At 42.5% G+C, this 22,396-nt stretch overlaps 1 protein-coding gene across 3 annotated transcripts in view; it reads left to right on the top strand.

Moving 5' to 3' along the window:
• osbpl5 (oxysterol binding protein-like 5) overlaps window positions 1–21,974 on the top strand; it is a 43,959-nt gene extending 21,985 nt beyond the window's left edge. For 2 of the 3 annotated variants that reach the window (XM_084555497.1, XM_084555495.1), the window contains exons 3-23: window positions 6,119–6,274; window positions 6,516–6,589; window positions 7,705–7,785; window positions 8,110–8,211; window positions 8,469–8,672; window positions 9,254–9,338; window positions 9,451–9,613; window positions 13,880–14,093; window positions 14,336–14,520; window positions 14,640–14,721; window positions 15,216–15,314; window positions 15,518–15,614; window positions 15,764–15,862; window positions 16,993–17,090; window positions 17,234–17,323; window positions 17,609–17,745; window positions 17,938–18,117; window positions 18,652–18,781; window positions 18,970–19,084; window positions 19,174–19,276; window positions 20,206–21,974. In XM_084555497.1, coding sequence (XP_084411623.1) covers window positions 6,139–6,274; window positions 6,516–6,589; window positions 7,705–7,785; window positions 8,110–8,211; window positions 8,469–8,672; window positions 9,254–9,338; window positions 9,451–9,613; window positions 13,880–14,093; window positions 14,336–14,520; window positions 14,640–14,721; window positions 15,216–15,314; window positions 15,518–15,614; window positions 15,764–15,862; window positions 16,993–17,090; window positions 17,234–17,323; window positions 17,609–17,745; window positions 17,938–18,117; window positions 18,652–18,781; window positions 18,970–19,084; window positions 19,174–19,276; window positions 20,206–20,341 — 2,610 coding nt within the window. In that variant the 5' untranslated portion in view covers window positions 6,119–6,138 and the 3' untranslated portion in view covers window positions 20,342–21,974. The remainder of the gene's footprint in view (window positions 1–6,118; window positions 6,275–6,515; window positions 6,590–7,704; window positions 7,786–8,109; window positions 8,212–8,468; window positions 8,673–9,253; window positions 9,339–9,450; window positions 9,614–13,879; window positions 14,094–14,335; window positions 14,521–14,639; window positions 14,722–15,215; window positions 15,315–15,517; window positions 15,615–15,763; window positions 15,863–16,992; window positions 17,091–17,233; window positions 17,324–17,608; window positions 17,746–17,937; window positions 18,118–18,651; window positions 18,782–18,969; window positions 19,085–19,173; window positions 19,277–20,205) is intronic. The other variant, XM_084555496.1, reaches the window with a different exon arrangement.
• Window positions 21,975–22,396: the final 422 nt, after the last annotated feature.

Below are 22,396 nucleotides of genomic sequence, written 5' to 3'. Positions count from 1 at the left end.
GAATTGTGTACTTTTTCTCAAAAGTTTAAATTGAGATGCTGATGGTAGATATTATGTATGAGTCATGACTGATTTTCCATGCCCACTTGCCAACTCTCTGACATTTTCTACCTTAAATAGCAGTAGTGTTGACAGATAGGACGTTAGCGTATAATTTAGGATTACTGGAAGTTGTGCACACCAAAAAAGTTGGCTTCTTTTCATAGTGAACATACCTGAGGAAGGAATTGTCCTCAAACAATTGTAACAAACAATTATTGCTATTTAAGGACTGTTGTTTGAGTTTAAGGGAGTTAATTATAGAATAATTTCTCTGCCAATTATACCGAAGCATTTTTCAGCTTTTGAAAGGCATGCTTACTTCCTGATTTGATTGATGGCAGATGGCAGACCAAGACATGCCAGTAAGGTCGATTAACCATTGAAAGTTGCGCATGAATGTAGAATTTAAGCACGTAAGCATGTGTTGTGTGTGACTGGTGATGGCCTTTCCCCTAACCTCAGCTGGGTTAGGCTCTAGTCATCCATCAGCTGGGTATAGCCAATGAATTGGGGCATGGACAACATTTGTTTTGTGTGACTGGTAGGATTTGCATTGAAAATGAGCAATGTCCACAGAGGGTTGAAGATGGTTCAAAGCGTCTTACCTGAAGCAAGTACTTCCGCATTTATCTACTTGTATTGTTTATCATTTAAATCAACTCTCGTCCCCCAGTACTTTAATGTGGTTTATACATGTACTTGTTGAATGAACTTCCAGATCACAGTGGTTTGAGTTGAATTCATGTCGTATGTTGGTTTTATAGAAATTGTCTTTCTAATAAACCAAAATCTGTTGTATTTTTGCTCAGTGTAGCCAAGGTTACTATCAGCTTCTTCATATGCAGCTCAAACTTATGTGACCCGAAAAGAGATTGACATTTATGCGAGTCAGATCAGTTGGGCCTATTAACAATATACAGGTTAGAACATGTTGGTGTGTTCACCCGCTCAACTCCTCCCGCCTTCCTGGGTTGGTGTAATGATTACTAAAAACAAACAGGCCCCATGTGACGGCAAGTCAAGCGCTTTCACCTCGAACACAAGGTAACTGTTGGCCAGACACATTTGTTGTTGTTTTCTTTTTATCTGTCCTTCTTCTCATAGTTTAAGGTTAATGTGTGACACAGAAATGTGTGTTATTGACCGACCTGGTGCTGTTACCTTACTGTTATCTTTTCCGCAAGATGTCCATATCGTTGGGTAAATATTAGCCTAGCACCTGAGTAGTACGGTGGATGAAGTCAATGTTAGCCTTGCCTGACAAACTTGGTGCACTGTGTACCGTGAGTGGTGAGAGTTTTAGATTTGAGAATGAATAAAAGGTCAGTCAAAGGGTAGATCGACTACTAGAGGAAGAAAACAGTGCACACATTTGTCCTTGGATTATTACTGGATATGTTACATTTACATTGTGCCTTTGCTATACTGCATATCAGAGGGACTACACTGATTTGGTTGCACTGATATACTTTAATGACCTTTTGCTGTTGAAATTACATGTCCCCCTCAGAGTGGCACCTTCACCATTTTACTACTTGTCCTTCTCCAAATGCTGATACAGGACTCCTAAAGAATACATTGTGAAAATGTTGTATTTTATGTTTTTAGATTTATAGCTCATTGTGTACATGTTCTGTCTTAATGCATCATACTAAATCCTCCTAAATCTGTTAATCCACAACAACATTACATTCACGCGCACACTGTAAATTACGCAACGTTGGCACCCACTGCACTTTTCTGACATTAGGTAGGGATTGTCTGTTGGCCGTTACGTGTTACTATGCACCGCTGACAATAACTCACTCACTCCTTCGGTGCCTTGACTTGCCAGCTGTGTGGAGTTGGGAATGGAAGTAGGGCATTGTGCTTCCAATTACCGCTCCGTTTGTGGCACTTTCTCAGTTTAAATCGAGCGCTATCAGCTTCTCCCTGGAGATACGTCTGAAAAATCTGCACTGTCGTCCCTGTTTTTAAAGAGCGTCCCGTCTCCCATCTTCTCTGCAACACAGCCTGCTTTTCACTCTTTCAGCATTGTTGCTTGGAAGGCTTTGGACTTCCGCGGTTTTCAGACAGCGCCTCCTGCCTAGTTTTAAGAGATCATAGCCATACCGTTAATGCACAGGTGTCAAACTTACAGCGCGCGGGCCAAACGCAGCCCACCAGAGGGTCTAATCTGGCCCGCATCATGAATTTGCAAAGTGCGAAAATTACATAAGGATAGTCTATCAAATGTAAACATTCTCTTGGTTTACTTGTTCTTCTTTGCATTGAAAGAGATGGACAAAAATCTGGAGCTTGTCCTTACTTGTAGGTCATTACGCTATAACGTTACTGGTCCGGCCTGCTTGAGATCAAATTGAGCTGTATGTGGCCCCCGAACTAAAATGAGTTTGACACCCCTGCCTTAATGGACCCTCCCAAAGACTTAAGAAACATGAATCAATTTTTGGTTTTGGATAATGTTACTGTCCACCTCATTTACACACACGTGTTAATTAAAATGATGTTGTACTTTACTCTCAACGATCAATACGTTGCTCTCGGTCAATATTGTTTAGACTCAAGCCTTAATGTGCAGCGTGCTAGGATTGGCTAGCTGGAGAACACCATTGTATCCCTCTTCTGGCGCTACGTTGTGTGCATGTGTAATCCTCCATTAAGTCTCCAGCAGCATCACGTACGCATAGCCACACACAATTATTTTTGCTCTTGCGTCATTCAACAAATTTACACACAAATTCCATCGGCATGTCCTTCACTTATGCTCAACTGACAGGCCAACACACAAAAAACAAACACAATGCAATAGCAAGGAAGCCACACCCATGCTCAGTCTAGTCTGCGTAATGGGCTCATATACTCAGTGTTTTTTCCAACTAATCCTAGCCTGTAGAACTGAGAGCCAGCTGTGCTTGGTTTGTCTGCTCACTTCTTGACCTGAATTAGGCCCTGTACTGTAAGTGGTATTACTACTGTGTGTTGTGTGTCTGTCCCTGTGCAGCATTGCAGCGCATTGTGTTTATTGTCGTGTAATGCTAAAGCTACGAGCTCTTTTCCATGCAGCTTGCACCCCATTCAGGGTTCGGCACTGTACTACACATGCACGCATGCACTGCAGCAGTAGAATGCTATTTATAGACCTGTACCACAGGGGCAAATAAAGGCTTCTTTTATAATTTACCTTTTCTCGCTTATTTAGTGGCTGTTCATTGCTGCCTCTTTGAAAGAACGAGTAAGACAAAAAGGCAGGAAGAAAAAAAAAATGAAAGAAGAGCTTGCAAGATCTTAAAACGAGAAGGGAGAGGTTGACAGAATGAGTCATACAGGCAGAGTTGACAGCGGATGGAAGCAGGGAGTGGTGTGATGAGTACATAGATGTGAGTGTGCTTTTGAATTTTTTATATCTACATGCATGTACTTGTACAGGGAGGACGCACTTTGTTAACGGGCTAAATTCCTCCAGCGCTGCAGTTTGCAATTTCCCAGTTTTAGCCGTTGTTAAGGTCAAGGTTTCGGCAACTAGTACCAGCATGGACACTTTGACATACTGAACTTGCCTCACTGTTATCACAGTAGAACAATGTGGGAGAGTTAAAAGATGAATCAGTCTGTGAAAACATCTTATGAATGAGTTTTATGTAACACACTGTTCCTGGATGCGGTAATTGAGGACTTGTAGGCGAGACTGCTCTGAAGGCTGGAAGTCAGAGGGTCTTGTCTGCTGTATTTGTCTGTGCACTGAGAGGTAACGAATGGGATTATATTGATCTGAGCAGAGCAGTGCGGCTGTCCAGACAGACCCAGGTGGTAACGGCTACGCTCCATTAAACTCTGTGTTTAAACATCAGCTCCGATTTGCTGTGATCAGCTCGTCACCCCTTTGAACAAGGCACAATGATTTGTCTGGAAGCAGCTGTGACCCTCTGCATTTGTTAATGACCTGCTATGAATAGTTTGTGACTTGCCAATACGTGCAGAGAGGAGCTCGGCAGAGGAGACAACAAGCTTGCACACGGTGTGTGTACACCCGTATGGTCTCCTGTGAGTGTGCGTTCATTTATGTGGGCATGGAGGTCTAAAAATATGACTCATGCACTCGCTCACTGTAAATTAACAATAGCACATTAACAACTCGAAGACGCAGAGGCGCAGCTAGGTATTTACACATCTGCAGTTAGTGGATCCTTATGGATATCCAGGGAATGGTGGAAGATAATGGAAGAGTACACTGTAATACAAGTTATAACTTATGATCATTTCTTGTTTCAACTTGATACTATGAGTTAAAACAACTTACTAGGTTACATTATCCACTGAAGAAAACTCATTTTATCTTGTTAAATGAACTTAAATTCCTTCACTATTTGAACTAAACAACTATACTGCATTCATATCAACTGTCATTTTAATTTGGGAACATTAAACACTAAACACTAAATTATTTATACTTAGATTTCTTTTCTTGACAACTAAGTTTTGAAGTTTCCCTAAACTTCAGACAGATCCAACGTCTTGGTAGCGTTTATTTTATAAAATATACTGACAAGATGTACTAAGGTGGAACAATGCACTCACTTAATGCCGTTTAGGCTGTTTGAAGAGGAGGACCTTAAAATCTGATCCACCAAAATCAGCCACTTTGGAATGCGTTCCTGGTTGGAAAACCGGTTCTAAAATCCTCCCAGGCATTACGTTATGGTGCCAGTGTTTTTGCTGACGTTGTAATACCGTGGTTTAAGCCTCTTTTGTAGAGCCTTGTTTCAAAAGTATCGCCATTTTATGGTAATAGTTCTGTCTAATTAAAAAAAAAAAGGGGGGGGGGGGGATGGTGGCAGCCTTTACACCGAGCATGTGTAACATTCTGACCACCTTCCTAATATTGTGTAGGTCTTCCTTGTGTCTCCAAAACAGTTGTGACTCATCAGAGAATGGACATGGACCTTCTGAGGGTGTCCTGTGGTGTCTGGTAACAGAATTTTTGGGGCCTTTGGGTCCTATGGGTTGAGGGGAGGGGCCTCTGTGGATCATCCCACAGATACTTAATCAGTTTGGGATTTAGGCCAGGTCAACACCTTGTGCCGTTCTTCATGTCTTTTTTTTTTTCGTTGTTCCTAAACCGTTTTTGTGTCTGTACCTGTGTCAGGCTGCTTCCTGCTGGGGGTGGCTGCTGCCATCAAGGAGTGTCATTGCTATGGGGTTTGGGGTGCCTGGTCTGGTCTAGGTGGGTAGTTCATGTTTAAGTAACATCCACGTGAATGTCAGGTCCAGACATTTCCCAGCAGAACATTGAATTGTCACAAGATGGTCAATGTTTAGTCAGTGTTTACCTGTCCCGTCAGTGGTTTTAATGTTGTGGCTGATCGGTGCATATTTCCCAGTATTCGTATCACATCACTCCTCCTCCTCACCCATTGCTTTTTCAACTCAAAACTTAAAGACATGAGTCAAATGAACATTGACCCCACAGACAAAAGTCCTATCAATGGATTACTTTAAGATGCATTTTTGAAAACTTATAAAATTGAGTATAATATAAAAAAACTCTTCATGACTATTGTAGTTAAAAATAAGAAAAATGTTTACATAACTTGTAATGTTTTACAGTGTAGCGGTAGTGGGGGTCATTTTGGAGAGTGGCATCTCTGTGGACAGACGAACTGAACTTGTTGGAGCTGCAATCTGTCATATACTCTGACAATGTGCAGTCTGAACCGCCTGTCACTGCCATGCACAGTGCCATTATGTTGACAGGCTGACATGTCCCCATACAGTAGGCCTTTGTTAGTGTAGGAGAGGAGTGAACTGGAGGGGGTTCAGGCAGATAGACATACACAGAGAGAAGGAGTGATTATAGAGTTTGAGAGCTCAGAGTCACTGACACAGGGAGACACGGCAAGAAAGATCAGATTCAAAAGAAGAGGAGCCACAAAGACGGGATGAATCACTTGAACTCTTTGTAAATTCTAAAATTAAACACTTGCAGGCACAGATTTTTTAAAGTAACAAATTGTTCCCATCAGAATTTACATCCTTTCTCCGTTTTCCTCCTTCCTTTCTTTCTTTCTTGCTACAGAGGACGAGCAGGTTGTCAGGATGAAGGAGGAGAATTTGTTCCAGCGGAGGTTTTCTCTGTGCCCCAGTGCCACCTCCCCGCCCAAAATTGACCCCCGCACCCTCACCAGGAACCTGTCCTATGGAGGAGACAACGACCTCTACAGCCTCAGTCCAGGTAAAAGAGGTCAAATGGAGCATGAAAGTGACAGTGACATTTCAGTGACAGTTGCTAATGGATTCCAGTGTTTGTGAACGTATGGCGTACTGTGCTGTAAACGTACTTATTCCATACAAATCGACAAACCCCAGCTGCTGCTTATTAGCTGCTTTGGCGGCTGCCATGCTTTAATTGTCTGTCAGCAGGTTTATTCACTGAGTTCATTTGTATGTGACTGTGTGTTGTGGGTTCCCACCAGGCAGTGAGACAGACAGGAATGGTCTCTCCATGCTGAATAATGAACTTAGTCCTGCCCAATCACCAGGCAGCAAGGTAAGAACACAGTTACCGATTGGGCAGCTCCTCAGCAGCTCACTGTAAATGACTCATAACGTGAGCACACACTGTTCTGTGATGACTTCTTTTCTTGTGATTGCTTTCAGTAGCTAATAGCCACTATAAAAAAAATCAAATAGACAAATATTACTGTTGTTGCAGGCTTTCTTTTCAAGTAGTCCGGTATTTTTTAAAGCATTTTGCAAATGGGTAAACTACTAGGAAACTGATACACTGAACTAGGAACATTTTTAAGTCACTGCATCAGTATAGTCATATAAAACTGATTTTACATGTCAGGGCCATGGTGGGAACTGTGTCTTCAGGACCACTAGCCATTTATTTGGCAACCCCGACCTACTGTGTCCTGGTGCTGCTTATGTTGTACTAGTCTCAACAATCCTGTCTCCATTCTTTAACAATACTAATGACCAATGGTCAGTAATTGTTCCCAGTGGCAACCGGGTAATCATCTTGTCTTGTCTCCTTTCCTCATGTCGCTTTGCCTTGTCTCGCAGATGTTATATGTGGAATTATTCACATGCTCAGCTGCATCTCTCCCCTTTTTGTCCTTTCTTCCATCCCCCTCAAACCCTTATGGGTACAAATGGAGACCCTTTCCCTCGCATGTTGTCATTTATAGTGGTTGTCTACTACGCTTCAAGATTGACTTTTCCTACAAACGCAGATATGTTTATGCATGCGTGAGGGTGATAGTAGTTTAGTTCATACAGAACTAGTCATATACAAGTCAGTAACTCACCACTGTGATTATAATCTGCTAATTAATAAGAACACTTTGTTTCCTCTTCTGTCTAACTAAGGAAGAGGGTTTTGTGGTTACAACACCACAACTGAAAGTTTACATGCTGACAGAAAGGTCGACCTGACTGCTTCACAGTGCTGTTAAAAATTTAAGCAGATCATGTGGTTGACAGAACATCATTAATAAGAAAAGAGGTTTTCTGTATTTTTGAAATTTGTAATAACGTTGTAACAGCCAGTCATTTGTTGATATAAATGAGCTAAAATCCTTACAGAGGTTGTAATAGTTAAGTGTTTGTCTACACTTTAAGCCCTTGTCTTCCCTCTCTCCTCACTCCCACGTCCAGTCTGAGTCCAGGATGTTTAATGGTGTTGAGAAGGAGTGCCCCTCCCCCACAGAGAAGCTGGCCCGGAAGGAGTCTCTCAAGGTACACATCACTTCCTTGCTTTCACAGCTGTGTGAAATAATTATGTGAATTCCATCCTTTCATTCATCAAGTGAAGCGAATAAATTTAGTTACTTCATTAATTCTGTTGTCAGACTTAACGCTCACTGGGTTAAAACGTGCACCATTAATTCTGCTTTTTGAAATTTCGTCTTGATATATTTGAAATGTGTGCGCTTATGAAAAATGTTTGAGTTGAATGCTATAATTTGTTTGACTCTGCTTCCACCTAGTGTTGGCACGCTTAGATCATTGCAGTCAAGTAAGACTGATGACTCATTTGTGTGTTGTTTTTTCGTTTTACAGGTCCAGAAGCAAAATTACAGGCAAGAGAAGAAACGGGCAACTAAAGAACTGTTCACTGCTCTTAAGGACCCCAGTGTGGTCATCATGTCCAACTGGCTAAAGGTGTGTGAATCTGTTGGACAGAGGTGTACATGGACATCCACAATATGTTATCTTTAACACAAAAGCAGATTACAGTTAGAAATAATTGCACCACGTGGATCAATGCTGCAGTTTCAAACATGTTTATATTAAATCAGTCTCTTGCACCTTGTTCCTCATCCTGTAGTGTTTTGAAAGCTGCAGGTTACATTAACAATTATTTGCTATATTCTCTGACACTAAAATGTCTCCCCATCTCACACTTTGTCCTTCTCTAGATCCGTGGCTCTTTAAAAAGCTGGACCAAGCTGTGGTGTGCCCTGAAGCCCGGGGTGCTTTTGATCTATAAGACCCCCAAATCCGAGCACTGGGTGGGAACAGTTCTGCTCAGCGCATGCAAGCTGATTGAGAGACCTTCTAAGAAGGACGGTTTCTGCTTCAAGCTCTACCACCCCCTGGACAAATCAATCTGGGCTGTCAAGGTCAGATATTGTTTTTGTTGGCTCGCACGCATTTTCATAAACCCAGCTATAATACACCATATGGTCATTCTCAGACAGACTTGGATCTAAATAAAAACCTTCACTCAGCACTTGAATAATTTGATATTTAGTACATTTAGATATTAGAATCAGTGACGTCTGATTCTGTTTTATATACAGCAAGTAAGAGGGTTTTGCTTATACAAATAACAATGGTTCTGTAGCTGTAGGATTGTTAAACATCTGACTTAAGTGACTCCTACTGGTAGAATCAAAAAAAGGCATTGTCATTCAGGCGTGCACATGAAAAATAATGTCTAAAACGAATGGAATAGCTTTACAGGAAGTGGTCTAAACAAGCTGCCTCAAAGTGAGCTTTGTAGTTTGTAGTTAGCATCAGAATAGAAATTAAAAGTCTATAAATATGCAGGAAGGAAAAAATATCTGTGATTACATTTCATTTTTATGACACTCTGTTTTATCAGTAGTTTATTTTCACGTTATCATTTTCTTAATGAGAGTTATGTATTATGGTCATAAATACGCAGCATGAAGCGTGACTCACTGATCCATATCCTCAGGGTCCCAAAGGAGAAAACGTTGGCTCCATCACGCAGCCTCTACCCAGCAACTACCTGATCTTCAGAGCGACATCTGAGTCCGACGGTGAGGCTGCCGTGCATATGTTTAATATTTACACATTTAATTACTTGTTGTTATGATCAGAATATACTGAAGGCGCCTCTTCCTGTCTCTCTGAAATCTGTCTCTTCTCCAGGCCGGTGCTGGATGGACGCCCTGGAGTTGGCTCTCAGCTGTTCCAGTCTCTACAAGCTGACAGCCAAAACTGGGAGAGAAGGAGATATCAGCATGACTTCAGAGTCCTCCCATATACTCCACCTGCTGCAGGCTACTGCACTCACTGATACGGAGCTGCTACAGTAAGTAATAGCGAATGTATACATGAAACCGATAACTATCTCCATCTGGCCTTTATCACGTGTTGTGATTGTATGGTCTTCATTTCCTCTAATCATGCTCAGAGTTGTTACCACTTGGCAGTTCATGCACTAGATTCTTGGCATTTCCATCAAACACACTTTCGTATGTCAGACATTTCCCGCAGATGATCTACTATATAGCCTGTGCTTTCAGATGGTCAGTACAGAAAATGCAGCTGAAGAAAACATGAAACATTCCCTGGAGATATGTTTGCTAAATGAATTTGGTATTGTTAAATAGTACGCACCATTCAAATTAAATGTCAAGCTCTCTATTATGTGACTGCATGGCAGTGGGATCAACGTGAACTTGTGAACGAATCACTGTGCGATCACTGTGCATTGAACGCCACCAATTTGACATTTGATTAGAAAACTATGTATAAGCCTTGAACATGTTGCATCAAGTTTTAAAATAAAAGTTTATATCAGCAAAATCAAAGGAACAGGTTGGGTCGGAAATATATACTTTTGCAGTTAGTCTCTGGAAACTAGATTTAAATTATCTTAGGGAATCTGTGTTGTGCTTGCTTAATTAACTGTCAAACAATGCATGCTGATACTTATAAATTAAAGGCTGCATAAAAAAAGAAATTCATTTATACATCATTATACTGTATATGTGTAGTTTCTTCAGTTCAGACACAAGTGTTCATCTCTGAGATCTATAGGACTATATACGTATTGTTGAAACATAACTATGTTACACATTTGTGGCACCACATCACAAGGACAGCGTTATGGAAAAACATGTGATCCTGCAAATATTAATCATGTTCAAGTCTTAATGGTAACAGCTTCCCAGTTGCCGTGGCCAGTCAGCTTCTGACCTTCTTTAAGTCTTGTGGCCTCTGCTGAAAACCATCTTAGCTGTATGCATTGCCTTTGGTGTAGAATTGAAAGAGAAAGAAGATGACTTTCCCAATACAACACCTAAAAAGAAGAAGAAGAAGAGATACCGGACTTCAAAAGATTTGACAGTATTTCATTTAGTTAGTGAAACGGAGCCATATGTTTAGGTCTAACTGTGTATATTCTGTGTATATATGTGTTGGGCAGACCTAACGGCATTGCTTTCTTCTTTTTCTTAATCATATGTTGTATATAAAAGATTTTACTGCAGACGTTTTGAATTGACACGGTGAAAAGCAAATGTTGAAGGAGTTAATTATATTTGATGGCTCAATTCCATTGAGTGTCCCAGTAAATCATGACGCTTTGAACTTTGAACTAGCTTACACAAAAGCAGGAAATCCTCTAAATATCGTGCTGCCATCATTTATACACCATCCCCCCTCATGCCACATATCTTCTATGAATACATTTTTGGGTGGCGCCTACTTTAAACTAATATCACAAGAATCCCAATACCCACCTGAAATTATAGGAAGTTGTTCTTCCTTTCTCTATTTCAAACCCCCTGTCTTCTCTGACTAAAACATGTAAGTTGCGTCCGTTTGTCCTTTGGCTGTTAGGTGGCCCTGACCTGAAAAACTGGCTCTACCGTGCAAGTGTTTGTTTTGTGAAGTTGTCAGTAGTTCTCGTACTGGAATGAGCATCAGCTAACAGTCATTAAGTGGCGGACAGTAGAAGATTGTGCTTGTACTGAATCAAATTCATGTCAGGTGGAGAATTACAGGGAATAATAGCATGTCAGTGTTTGAATGTGTGCTCGCGGTGTAGAAATCATGTGACGGTTGACGGCTGCAGTTACACAAGAATGTACCGGCAACAAAAACAATGCAAATACAAACTGCACTCTGGGTTTGTATATAAATCCTGTTAGTAGCTGTTATGAAATCATAGTTGCTTGACCATTTAAAGTCCAGCTATTGCTTTCTTCGTGCATACATGTTTATGCCCTGTTTACATCCTGCATTAGACATCCCTTTCCCCCTCACACCTCCCCCTCCTGTTACCTCTTCTATGGCCCAACCCTCCCTCTGGCCATCCATCCCAGCTGTCCCTCCTCTCCTCCTCCTCTCCCGGCCAATCACAGCAGCCCGTGCAATCACATGACTGACAGGGGAGCAGGAAGATGGAGCACAATGTGAGCCACCCAGAAAGAGACGCTATCAACGCAGCCATTGCAAGCCAACACACACACACACACACACACACACACACAGACACACGCATGCAAACAAGCTGGCGCACAGACAGAAAATGCACACACGCGTTCAGGAAGCAGGTGTGCCGGAGTCGAAGAAACAAAGCTGCACCTTTTAGTCACTAGAATCGAAAACACTGCCACACAGACACAGGGACAGGACAGCAGACAAGGCCAGTCTGCATCTGTTTTTTTTTTTTCCTGTTTAACATTACTGGTGGTGTTTTGATTCCTGAGGAAGAGTTTGTCCATATCCTGCATGTCTTTGAGGTAAGGAAAGCTGCTTCGGTTCCAGGGCGTGTTTGGATTAATAAGTAACGTTGTAGGTCGGTTGCTGTTTGTACTGAGTGTGTACTGAGGCTGCTGGTATGTGATTACTCAGGTCTGTAAAGCCCTCGGGCGTTTTTAAAAAAAAATTGAACTCTCTTCCATTGTCGTTTGGGCAAATAAGCCGTTTTCCTGCTTTCTGTGACCACACTCCCGTCACTGAATGTGGTTATGAAAAGATATGACATGCTGCAATTGCAGTTCACTGTCTTAATATGTGTCTGCTGTATTTATAGAAGATTTGTCTGACATTGGAGTGTTTAATTAGCTCAGTGTGGTTTAGGCAACATCAAAGTGCACAGGCTGTCACTGTCTGACTTGTAAAATGGCTGTACGTTGTTCCTCCTTTGCTGTCGACCCCACTCCACCGCCACCACCAACCCCTAAATGTCTCTTTCCCCCTCTCAGCTCACTTCTCCTTTCTTTGGTTGGTCGTTTAAAAGCTGACTTCCTTCGCTGTGTTTTCTCTCTTTTCCCGTTTGTGCCGGTTGAGGGCTGACTGATCTGAGGTCTGGGTTTGATTTGTCCTAGACTGGGGAAATTCCGCAATGTCAGAATTATAAGTCGGCAAAGGACGTGGTTTTAATTAGTCGCTGCTCAACTGTGTGTCTGTAAGCGCTTGTGCATTACACTGTTTGGACTGTGGGTTATATCAGTGAAGGAAGATCTGTGTGGTAGATGCATCCCTTTTATCATGGTGCCCAACGTTTAGTGGTTAAAAAAAAAAAATTATTGGACAAATGAGCTTGAAATCAAAACAAATAATCATTGTGTCAAACTCTTTCTTGTCAGTGACTTCCCCGCAGACATCCCTAGACTTTTTGCCTACTGGGTGACTCCCTTTTCAGCAAGTGAAATGCAGCTCATCCAGCCAGTTGAGGATATTGCACCTATTCTCCTATAATGAAAAGTTGTCCAGTGAGTTTTGATGCCTCTGGCTGAGCCTGACACCACACAATGCTCGAGTACACATCTGCAATCGTCTTGCTGTTTGTGTCCGCCGTGAAGCCATCAGTCAGTGTCAGTTTCATTGACCGCCGTCGAAGTATCACAAGGTTTGTTTGATGGATGGTGTGACTCATGAGCTGTACGTGTTTTGCCTTTTAGCAGCTCTCTCAGTCATAGGGGTGGATTTTTAGTTCATTTGGCTCAGAACTTTGTTTTGAACTATAAGGTGGTCGTACTTTGGTCTTATCTTAATTGTAGCACACGTATGCCTACAACGTGGGAAGCATTCTTGTCCTGCTTGACCATTTTTTGATCAACGTACTTGTGCTGTGTCCCTGGCCATCTACTAGCTCTCCTGTGTGGATCTGCTTTTCAGAATGTATGCAGCCTTAGATATCTGCAAACCAACAAGCTTTGATGTCACTGAATGCTAATATTACACCTGCACACCTCACACTTTGACGTAGGATTCATTATGTTATATTATACGGAATGTAATCTAAGCATGGAGCCAGAAAAAAATAGATGTTATGACCTTTCAAGCCAGTAAAGTCTCTCTTGATGGTAAATAAAGCTTGCTCCTTAATGATGACTTGTTGTCCAGAGCCACAGATTAATTATCAGTTCGCCACAAGGCAATAAAAAGCATGCTCAAAGGTTAAAAAGAGACACCTGATTAAATCCTGTGATTGTTATTCATCTGTAATTTGTAACTTTCTTCAAATAGACCGCCCTGCACCAGTGATAAAATGTCTGATTTCCAGACCTTGCCTAATATACAGTATCTCTAACCTCGGCATTCTCTTCTCTGTTTTTATTAGGTTGAACGACACGGTGCTGCTGGGCAATCACCACATGGAGCATGACGGTTTTTCAGATAAATCGGAGCGCGAGGCTCATGACGACTGGGACACGGCGGCCAATGAGAACGGCGGAAGGCTGACGGAGGAGAGCGACATGGACCAATCAGACGAGCTGTCCCCGGGGCCACAGGCCACAGCCTATGTAGAGCAGAGCACAGAGGAGATGGCTGAGGTGAGTTTGCAATTATTTGTTTAGAGGGTTCTACCTTCTTTGTTGTTTTTTTTTCACTTCTCTTCTCAGTTTTAAGGCTTGTATGTCTTCAGAAATGTACATTTGTCAAAACAAGGTTTAACATACACTGTCACATCACACCATCCGGCCCAGTTTTGATTCATAACACATTTTCTGGTCTTTGAGAAGTCACTGACACCTATGCTTACTCGTGTGTCCCTGGCTCCATCCCTGTTTTTCAGGCTGGGGAAGCGTCCCAGGTAGAGACTGTTTCAGACGAGAACAAAGGTCTGATCTGGGGCTTGCTGAAGCAGCTGCGGCCGGGCATGGACCTGTCCAAGGTGGTGCTGCCCACCTTCATCCTGGAGCCTCGCTCCTTCCTGGACAAGCTGTCCGACTACTACTACCACGCTGATCTGCTCTCACAGTCAGTAACTTACAGTTTCTATCTTTTAAATGTTTTTGTATTTTCCATTATTATACATCATAGATAGGCTTTTCCCATCTCATATATGTGGGTGTATCATTTCGGTTCCTTCACTACAGAGCTGCACTGGAGGAGAGTGCATATGGTCGGATCAAGCAGGTGTTGAGATGGTACTTGTCTGGCTTCTACAAGAAGCCCAAGGTAAGATGTGTTCCCTCCCAAGATTTAATAAAAGCTTGTTATTACTCCACTCCAGATGCATTTTTCAGTTTTTGGTGCACTTGTAGCTGGATACCAGCTCTGTTAATGGGCACTCATCAGTCATGCTTAGTCACATAGTTGCTCTAACCTACCCTGTCTGTGTCTGCCTGTTTGACAGATGGCTCTGTCCAGGGTCTATTTCTGCAGGGAAAATGTCAGGAGACTCTTCCCACTTGTTTCCACTTGCTAGGAATTAATTTTCTCTGTGGCGACAAGCCAGCAGATCTTTTCTGCAGATTAATCTGGACTTACTCAGCAATTTTTTGGGCTGACATCCTTTAGAAGATTCACTGTAGATTGATAGGGACACAAACAGAAACTGTACACCAGTACTGCAGTGGTTATTTCATCTACAGTTAATTCAGATTTTTTTGTATGTGTCAGAAGATGCTTAAACTGTCTCTAACACTTTGTTGTGTGTTTATCTTTTCAAGGGTCTGAAAAAGCCTTACAACCCGATCCTGGGGGAGACATTTCGCTGCTGCTGGCTTCATCCTCAGAGCGACAGCTGCACTTTCTACATAGCTGAGCAGGTTAGAGATTCATTGCTAAAAAGGCGCTCAGGCGCACAGCATGATTCATCCCTCGTGTGAAATATCTTGCACAGTTCTTCAAACACGTGGTGTACACACCTGTGTGATGCATCAAGTGTAAAATTCGTTAGTGCCAGAGGGTATCTGACACCTTTCTTCTCACTCCGAAGCTCAGATGTCTCACTGTCCCTCTCCTCTGCCAGGTGTCACACCATCCGCCCATCTCCGCCTTTTACGTCTGCAACAGGAAGGATGGTTTCTCTATCAGTGGAAGCATCTTGGCCAAGTCCAAGTTCTATGGTACGCAACATGCTGCATTTTATCATCTGTTACAGATGAAAGGTCAACATAACCCAGTCCTTGTATACTATCATTTGAAGACATGCAATGGCACAACAATGTGGTCTAAAGTTGTATCCACATTTTGATCCCTTGCTTTGCTCTTGTAGGTAACTCCCTGTCTGCTATTCTGGATGGTAAAGCCAGGCTGCTGTTCCTGAGCAGGGACGAGGAGTATGTCATCACCATGCCCTACGCTCACTGCAAAGGTAACAGTCTCCAGTTAATACAGATGACCATGTCCTTGTATGCTAAGTTCATTTTGGCAATAGGTTCCCATAATATTAATTATTCTAATTAATGATATTGCTTCTTTTCTCGTAGCAAAGCTAATTTGTGACTTTTAGAAGCTTTTTTTGTTAGTAGCAATCCAATTTTATTAATTTAAAACGTTGACCTTCACAGTCCCCTTAAATACTGTTGGCATTTGCCAGCTAATTAGCCATTAGAGCTAAGTACTGTATTGCGAGTAAGTAAATGAAAGGACACAGATATTAAGTTTTTACAGAAAGGACAGAAGGTTGGATGTTCTTTAGTTTTAAAAAGGACTCGGCAGAATCTAGTTGTCAGATACAGTTATTGAGTGGATGAGTATACAGTATGTGGATTTTTGAGGTGCAGTACATCTTAGAAAATGATTTAAAGGGGCAGAAATTTGTCTACAGTGTTCAAAACAATACATTTCATTATTAACATCATGGAGAAATAAATAGTTGCAGCACAAAATCTTAGTATAAAACCCGTTTGAGTCTTTTTGGTTTCTTTGTTCCTCTTGAATTTAGCCTGTAGTCGCCTCCTTCCTTAACTGACTTTAACAGTTTGTGGCTAACCTCCAAATTGTCACACTTAAATTGCCCAACACCGCAACCGCACAGTGAGGACAGGAGGTTAACATACATGCTCGTCTAGCGAACATTGAAATGCGCCTGTTCTGACAAATCACATGTGGGCTGTAGCTTCTTCTACCGCCGTCTGTCTAAGCCAATATGTCTGAGCTACTGGAAATCGAGCGGCGCCTCGCTCCGCTCTGAACTCGAACTCTGACATGGCGCGCAGCCAAAATTAGAGACGGATGATGAGTGTGATCTGAGTCAGGTCGAGTTTCTGTTTATTCTCCGAGCCTACTTTGGGATGTTGTAAATTACTGTCTTCGTCTTGTCTCGCAGTCCGGTCAGGGAATGCGCTCGCTGCAGTTTGCCAGATAATAAATTGTCATAATGACCGGACTGTAACAGGGAGAATGCTACGATTTATGGGTGGACTTCGATCAGGAATTTTTATATTATAATAAATGATGTGCTGTTGGTCTGATCTGCTGTAATACCGTTTCTTCTTTTAGGAATCCTGTATGGCACTATGACGCTGGAGCTCGGAGGGAAAGTCACTATCGAGTGTGAGAAAACAAAATGTTTCACAGAGCTGGAGTTCAAACTGAAGGTATAGTTCTGTTAACACAATAAAAGATTTTAAATTTGACTTTTTTTTTCTTGCACAGTCACTTGACATGTCGGCAGTTGGAACTAACTCATTCTGAGACGGCAGTCGTTTTAGTAAAGTGTTGTACTTTGTGTTCTCTGCAGCCTTTCCTAGGAGGCTCCTGCTCTGTCAATCAGATCAGTGGGAAGATCTTTGTGGGAGAGGAGCTGCTGGCCACCGTTGATGGACATTGGGTGAGAGCTTTTATCCCTCTTTTCCTTCCTTTCGATCTCTGGCTTATCTTCCTCTTTCACTGGTACTTACTCTCTGTAATTATTTATTTAGGGATGCTCTGCAGTAATTAGAGTCTGAATTCGTAATCATAGGCTTAGAAGCAGAAGGGAAACACAGTTAGCAGAAGACCATGTTCAGAGGGTGCTCACAAAAGGCTGGAGTGGGAAATTTTCGAATTGCTGGCACAGTGTTGATGGTTCTTTGTGGAGAACTAATCTTTTTATTATTTCTCTTCTTAAAATCAGGACAGTGAAGTGTTTCTTCACGAGAAGCGATCGGGCCAGCAGGAATCGTTGTGGAACCCGAGTCCAGAGATTCGCAGCAGTCGCCTCAAGAGACAAGTGGTGCAGTTGGAGCAGCAGGGAGAGTTTGAGTCTGAAAGGTAAACCACAAACACAACTGCTGTCAGTCACTGTTAAATCCTAATTTAAAGTTTTAAATTTGAGTTAAGCAACATTTTGACTTGTCCGCAGTTCAGGGGTAGCTAGTAGCATTAATGATGGCTTCCTTATCAACTTCCACGATACCAACCAAACTTTTTTGTTTACCTTTTTTAATGTGCCCTCCTCCACAGACTGTGGCAGCATGTGACCGCTGCCATCATGGACCGGGACCAACACCGGGCCACCCAGGAGAAGTTTGTGCTGGAGGAAGCTCAGCGGAAGGAGGCCAGGGAGAGGGGAGACAAACCCTGGATGCCACGGCTCTTCCAGCAGGACCCCGTCACCTCCGAGTGGACCTACAGGCACATGGAGTAAGAACACGGTCACACAGTGAACCAAAAGAACGCATCAGTCTTTAATGTATTGTCATGTTCATTTTGAAGTGTTGCATTAGGAAGGTTTATGGGAAATGGGAAACACTTTTTCCAGGATAACAAACATTTAATTTATAGGACCGATCAGTCGTTTCAGTTTCTAGAGAAGAAGAAGAATGTCTCCCGTTTAGTTTAGGGTATGTCTGCATGTGCGTTAGACTCACTGCATTTCTTTATCTTCTTTCATAGTCAGCATAGTCAGTTCTAACTGACATGAGAGAATAATTACAGCTTGCACAAGCTTCCTCCCTTTATTTTTCTCTCATAGACGGACTTCTTTGGGGTTCTGTTTTTGGGTCTCCATATCCACTTCTTCTGTTTATTACATGCATCCATGTCTTAGCCTATACTGCCACCTTCTGACGACACTTCATTCAGTCCAAACCAGTTTTTAGTTCAGTATAGCAAAGACTGACCTGTCGAATAAGGGGAGTCATAATAATAATATAATGTGTGCATCCTGTTGTGCAGCACACGACCGTGGGACCCCGAGCTCTGTCTCGTTCAGTTTGAGAAGGACGGCGTGGTTCAGACACATGAGAAAAGCCTGAGACGACACAACGGACTCTCCTACAGCCACAGCTGGGCCAGCCAACAGAAGGTTACTTTATGTTGTTATATTAACATTTTAGCTGAGCCGAGCTGCTTCAGGTCAAATCAGATCTGATGTTTAGTTGATTGGTTTTTCACTGCAGTAATGCCAAGCGAGCCCAGTCCCATCTTCATTCAGTCTTAGCTTGTTGCATCAACCGGCCGTGAAGTTTGAAAAGCTCTTCTTGCTTATTTTAGGCTGAATTGAACGGGAAGCGCAGAAAGGCCAGCAGCCAGCCGTCCAGCTGCAGCCAGAACACAGAGAGCAGCAGCACCACGCCAGAACCCACACACGAGTCCTCGGACAATGAAGGTAAGGTGTACGCACGCACACTTTTAAAAAAATTTAAAAAACATTTTCAACTGCTCCGGGTCTTATTCTCTTGTCTGTTATGTCAACAGGCTTTTCAAACCAGTGTGCCCGGTGCAGTAAAGAGGTGAAGGACATCGCCCTCATAGAGGCCTCCATCACATCGATACAGAAGACACAGCAGGACATCCAGAGGTGAAGATAACACACCTACTTTTTAGTGAAGAGCACTACCATATAATGACTGGAGAGACTATTCTTTAACAATATTGTGGTAAAATTACTCACGGGAAGAGAGTAGCAGCGATGAGACAAATTATGTCCACAATGCAGAGTTCCCGAGATGTTAACCGCAGCGAAAGACCATGATGGCAGGCTTAGAGCGTCAGGTGAACCCAGGTGGAGCTGTGTTGGCCTTGACAGTATTTTCTTTTGAAACAGAGCAGTAACGGCAAGAAGAGCTAGTTGTTGTTAATCCATGATCTTAAAACTGTGAATTAAAAGTTAAACTGTCAGTGTTGCAGCATCTGCTAGCCTATTTTTATGTTTTTTGTTTCCCAAAAAATACATTTGGAGTGGGAAATGTAGAAGATGGTTACCTAGGCAACCAGCTATGTAGCTGTGGTGTAGTGGTTAGAGATGCAGCTTGAGTTACAGGTTCGCCTCCCTCATGCCTGAGATGCCTTGAACAAGCACATAATTGCTCCCTGGGGGCAGGCCCCTTTAGAGATTTATTGTTATTATTATTATATACTGCAAAGTATTGTTAGTTGTTTTAATTTCTTCAGTTTATTTCAACACATGCATGTCTAGTCCATTAGAATATGGGTCATCTGCGTTCCTCTAGTTTTGAGTTTTGTTTTGAAAAGGAGTAATCCTCTTTCCTTTGGTCTACTATTTAAAATATATTTGGCTGTGGCCTGTAGGGACATAAACTTTGAGTAGTTCAATCTATGTAAAAATACATTTTCCATCTCAAAATGGTTGCAATTCAAGGATTTCCCAAATCATCAAGAGTATCCAGAGTTTAACCTCATCTTTAGTTTGCATTAATTCCTGCTGACGTGTTTCGAGCTCTTGACCTTGACCCCGCTCTCTCTCTCTCTCTCTCTCTCTGTCCGTAGGAATCTGGTGGCTCTGAGTCATCAGCTGGCTCGTCAGAGGGCGACAGACGACAGCGTGTCGTTAACAGGCCGTCACTGCCTCATGCTCTGTGTCCTGCTCCTCTCCCAGCTCCTCCTCAACTACGTCTTCACTTGAGCCGGCTCCTTGGGGCGAGGGCGAGTTTCCCCCCCGGCACTGATCTGGCAATTAGAGCCCTCCGAAAAGCACAGACTCGAATCAACAGAGGGGGGACAGAGACTTCAGATCAGTGTTAGGAGGGCAACTTTGTCCCTTTTGTTTTTTTATTTCCTCTAAGACGAGAGGAGCACGGACATTATAGCAATAAACACAGCCACCGCCTGTCAGTCATCTGCAGAGAGGAACAGCACCCCCTAGTGTAGCCAGACTGAAACAGCACCGGCACCCACGCACTTTGGACAGGAGACGAGCAGCACGGCTAAAACAAAAATAATTAAAAACAACAGTTAAAATGTACGATAAAGATGAAGAATGATTTTGCAAAAAGAAATGACAGAGAGGATGTTTCACCATTCCTTAGTGTCTTTTTATATTGCCCTGCAATACTGTTTATCTGTGAGTGTGCCTGTGTGTGTGTGTGTGTGTGTTGTTCATAACTACAGTAGGCCCTATGGGCGCAGGCAGATCACCGCTTGGACTTCTCCCACTACCCTTCCACTCCAGATTCTGGGCCTTAACGCTGAAGCCAAATAGAAGAAGAAGAAGAAGAAAATCACAAGATATACAAATGAAGAAATCTTCTAACAGTGCAATTGTGTGTTTTGTATATTGATGTTCGCTCAAATACGCTCTGTCTCGTCTTTTAATGATGATGAGGATTTTACCAAAACAGTATTTATAATCCGAGAGGACAAAGAGTACTTGTTTACAGGGAGCCCTGCGGCGTGTGTTTGTTGTGACGCATCGGGAGGAGGAAGGATGATGGCGATGAGGCAGGGCAGAGAGCCAAACAAGAGTGTCTTTGTATTTGTGTGCCTGTAGTGCCGTAGAATAGCACTGCTTCAGTCTCGACCACGACACTAGTGTGTACAATCAGTTATGTGGAGGAAGGGACCGAGAAGGGAGCGAGAAGATGTGATAGCATTAGGCCTGACGGATGGGGGTTTGTGTGTTCATCTTGGTCTACACAATGTTCAAGTTACAGTTTTAGATGTAAACACTTAGTAATTTTTTTTCTTTTAATCAATTTGTATATATTTGTCAGTCTGTTTCAAAAAAAAGAGATTTCAGAATGTATTTATTGTGTGATTAACCTTGACTTTCCTGATCTAAATCAGCTCGGAGGACAGAGACCAGGGGTGACAATCGCTCTCCCAGAGGTTGTGTGGGTTTGTCATTTTGTGTTTGTCTGTTTGTATGCGTGCGTGTCAGTGTGATGGAGCACACGTGTGTGCGAGTTAAGCCATTATTGGTCGTGCTGAACGAAGCCAGGTCTGTGATCTTGGTTTAAACTGACTTTTAAGACCCTTGAATTTCAGCAGCGTCTCCCGCGCCAGCGCTCATCCACGCGGCGTGGGAGAGAGCCGGAGAGCACAAGAAGGAAGTCGACTCTGTGAATGCTTTTTATTTACACCTTAATTTGTTTATTCTGTTCACTGTCATCCTGTTTTCTACTCTGCTGCCATGTTGTGGGGATTCTACATGCCACATCATTTTTGTCATATGGAACAAAAACTACAGAACACGAGGACGCCCAGCGTTTTCATTCATACCTGTTGCATACTGTAGCACTACAGTAAAACGTTTTAACCTTGAACCTGCCTTCGGCTCTTTAATCTCTAATAGTGGTGAATATTCTTGAGAAATGTTTGACCTCCGTGTTGTCCCTCCACTAGGGGGCGATGTTGATGTGAGTAAAAGAAGATCTAAATGGGACTGAAGTGGTGTCTCTTTAGATAACTAGACACCAACAAAGCAAGGAGGCTGTTTTAGGTAATGATCCTCCCATAGATGAAATAACCACAGGTACAACTTTTTTTTTTTTTACAGACTTCGGATCTTGATACTTTTACCTCTTATTGAGGTAATAAAAATGCTGCTTTGTCATGCATATCTTTGGTTTGACATTCACCAGACAGAGAAGCCATCAAAAGATACGTTTTTTGCTTGTTCTACGAAGACATTTGACGATATCCAGGACAAAACTACTGATAACACACATAAGTGGTAATA

Source organism: Chelon labrosus (genome assembly GCF_963514085.1).
Source record: "Chelon labrosus genome assembly, chromosome: 11".
Lineage (NCBI taxonomy): Eukaryota > Metazoa > Chordata > Actinopteri > Mugiliformes > Mugilidae > Chelon > Chelon labrosus.
This window is presented reverse-complemented; position numbering and strand designations above follow the sequence as displayed.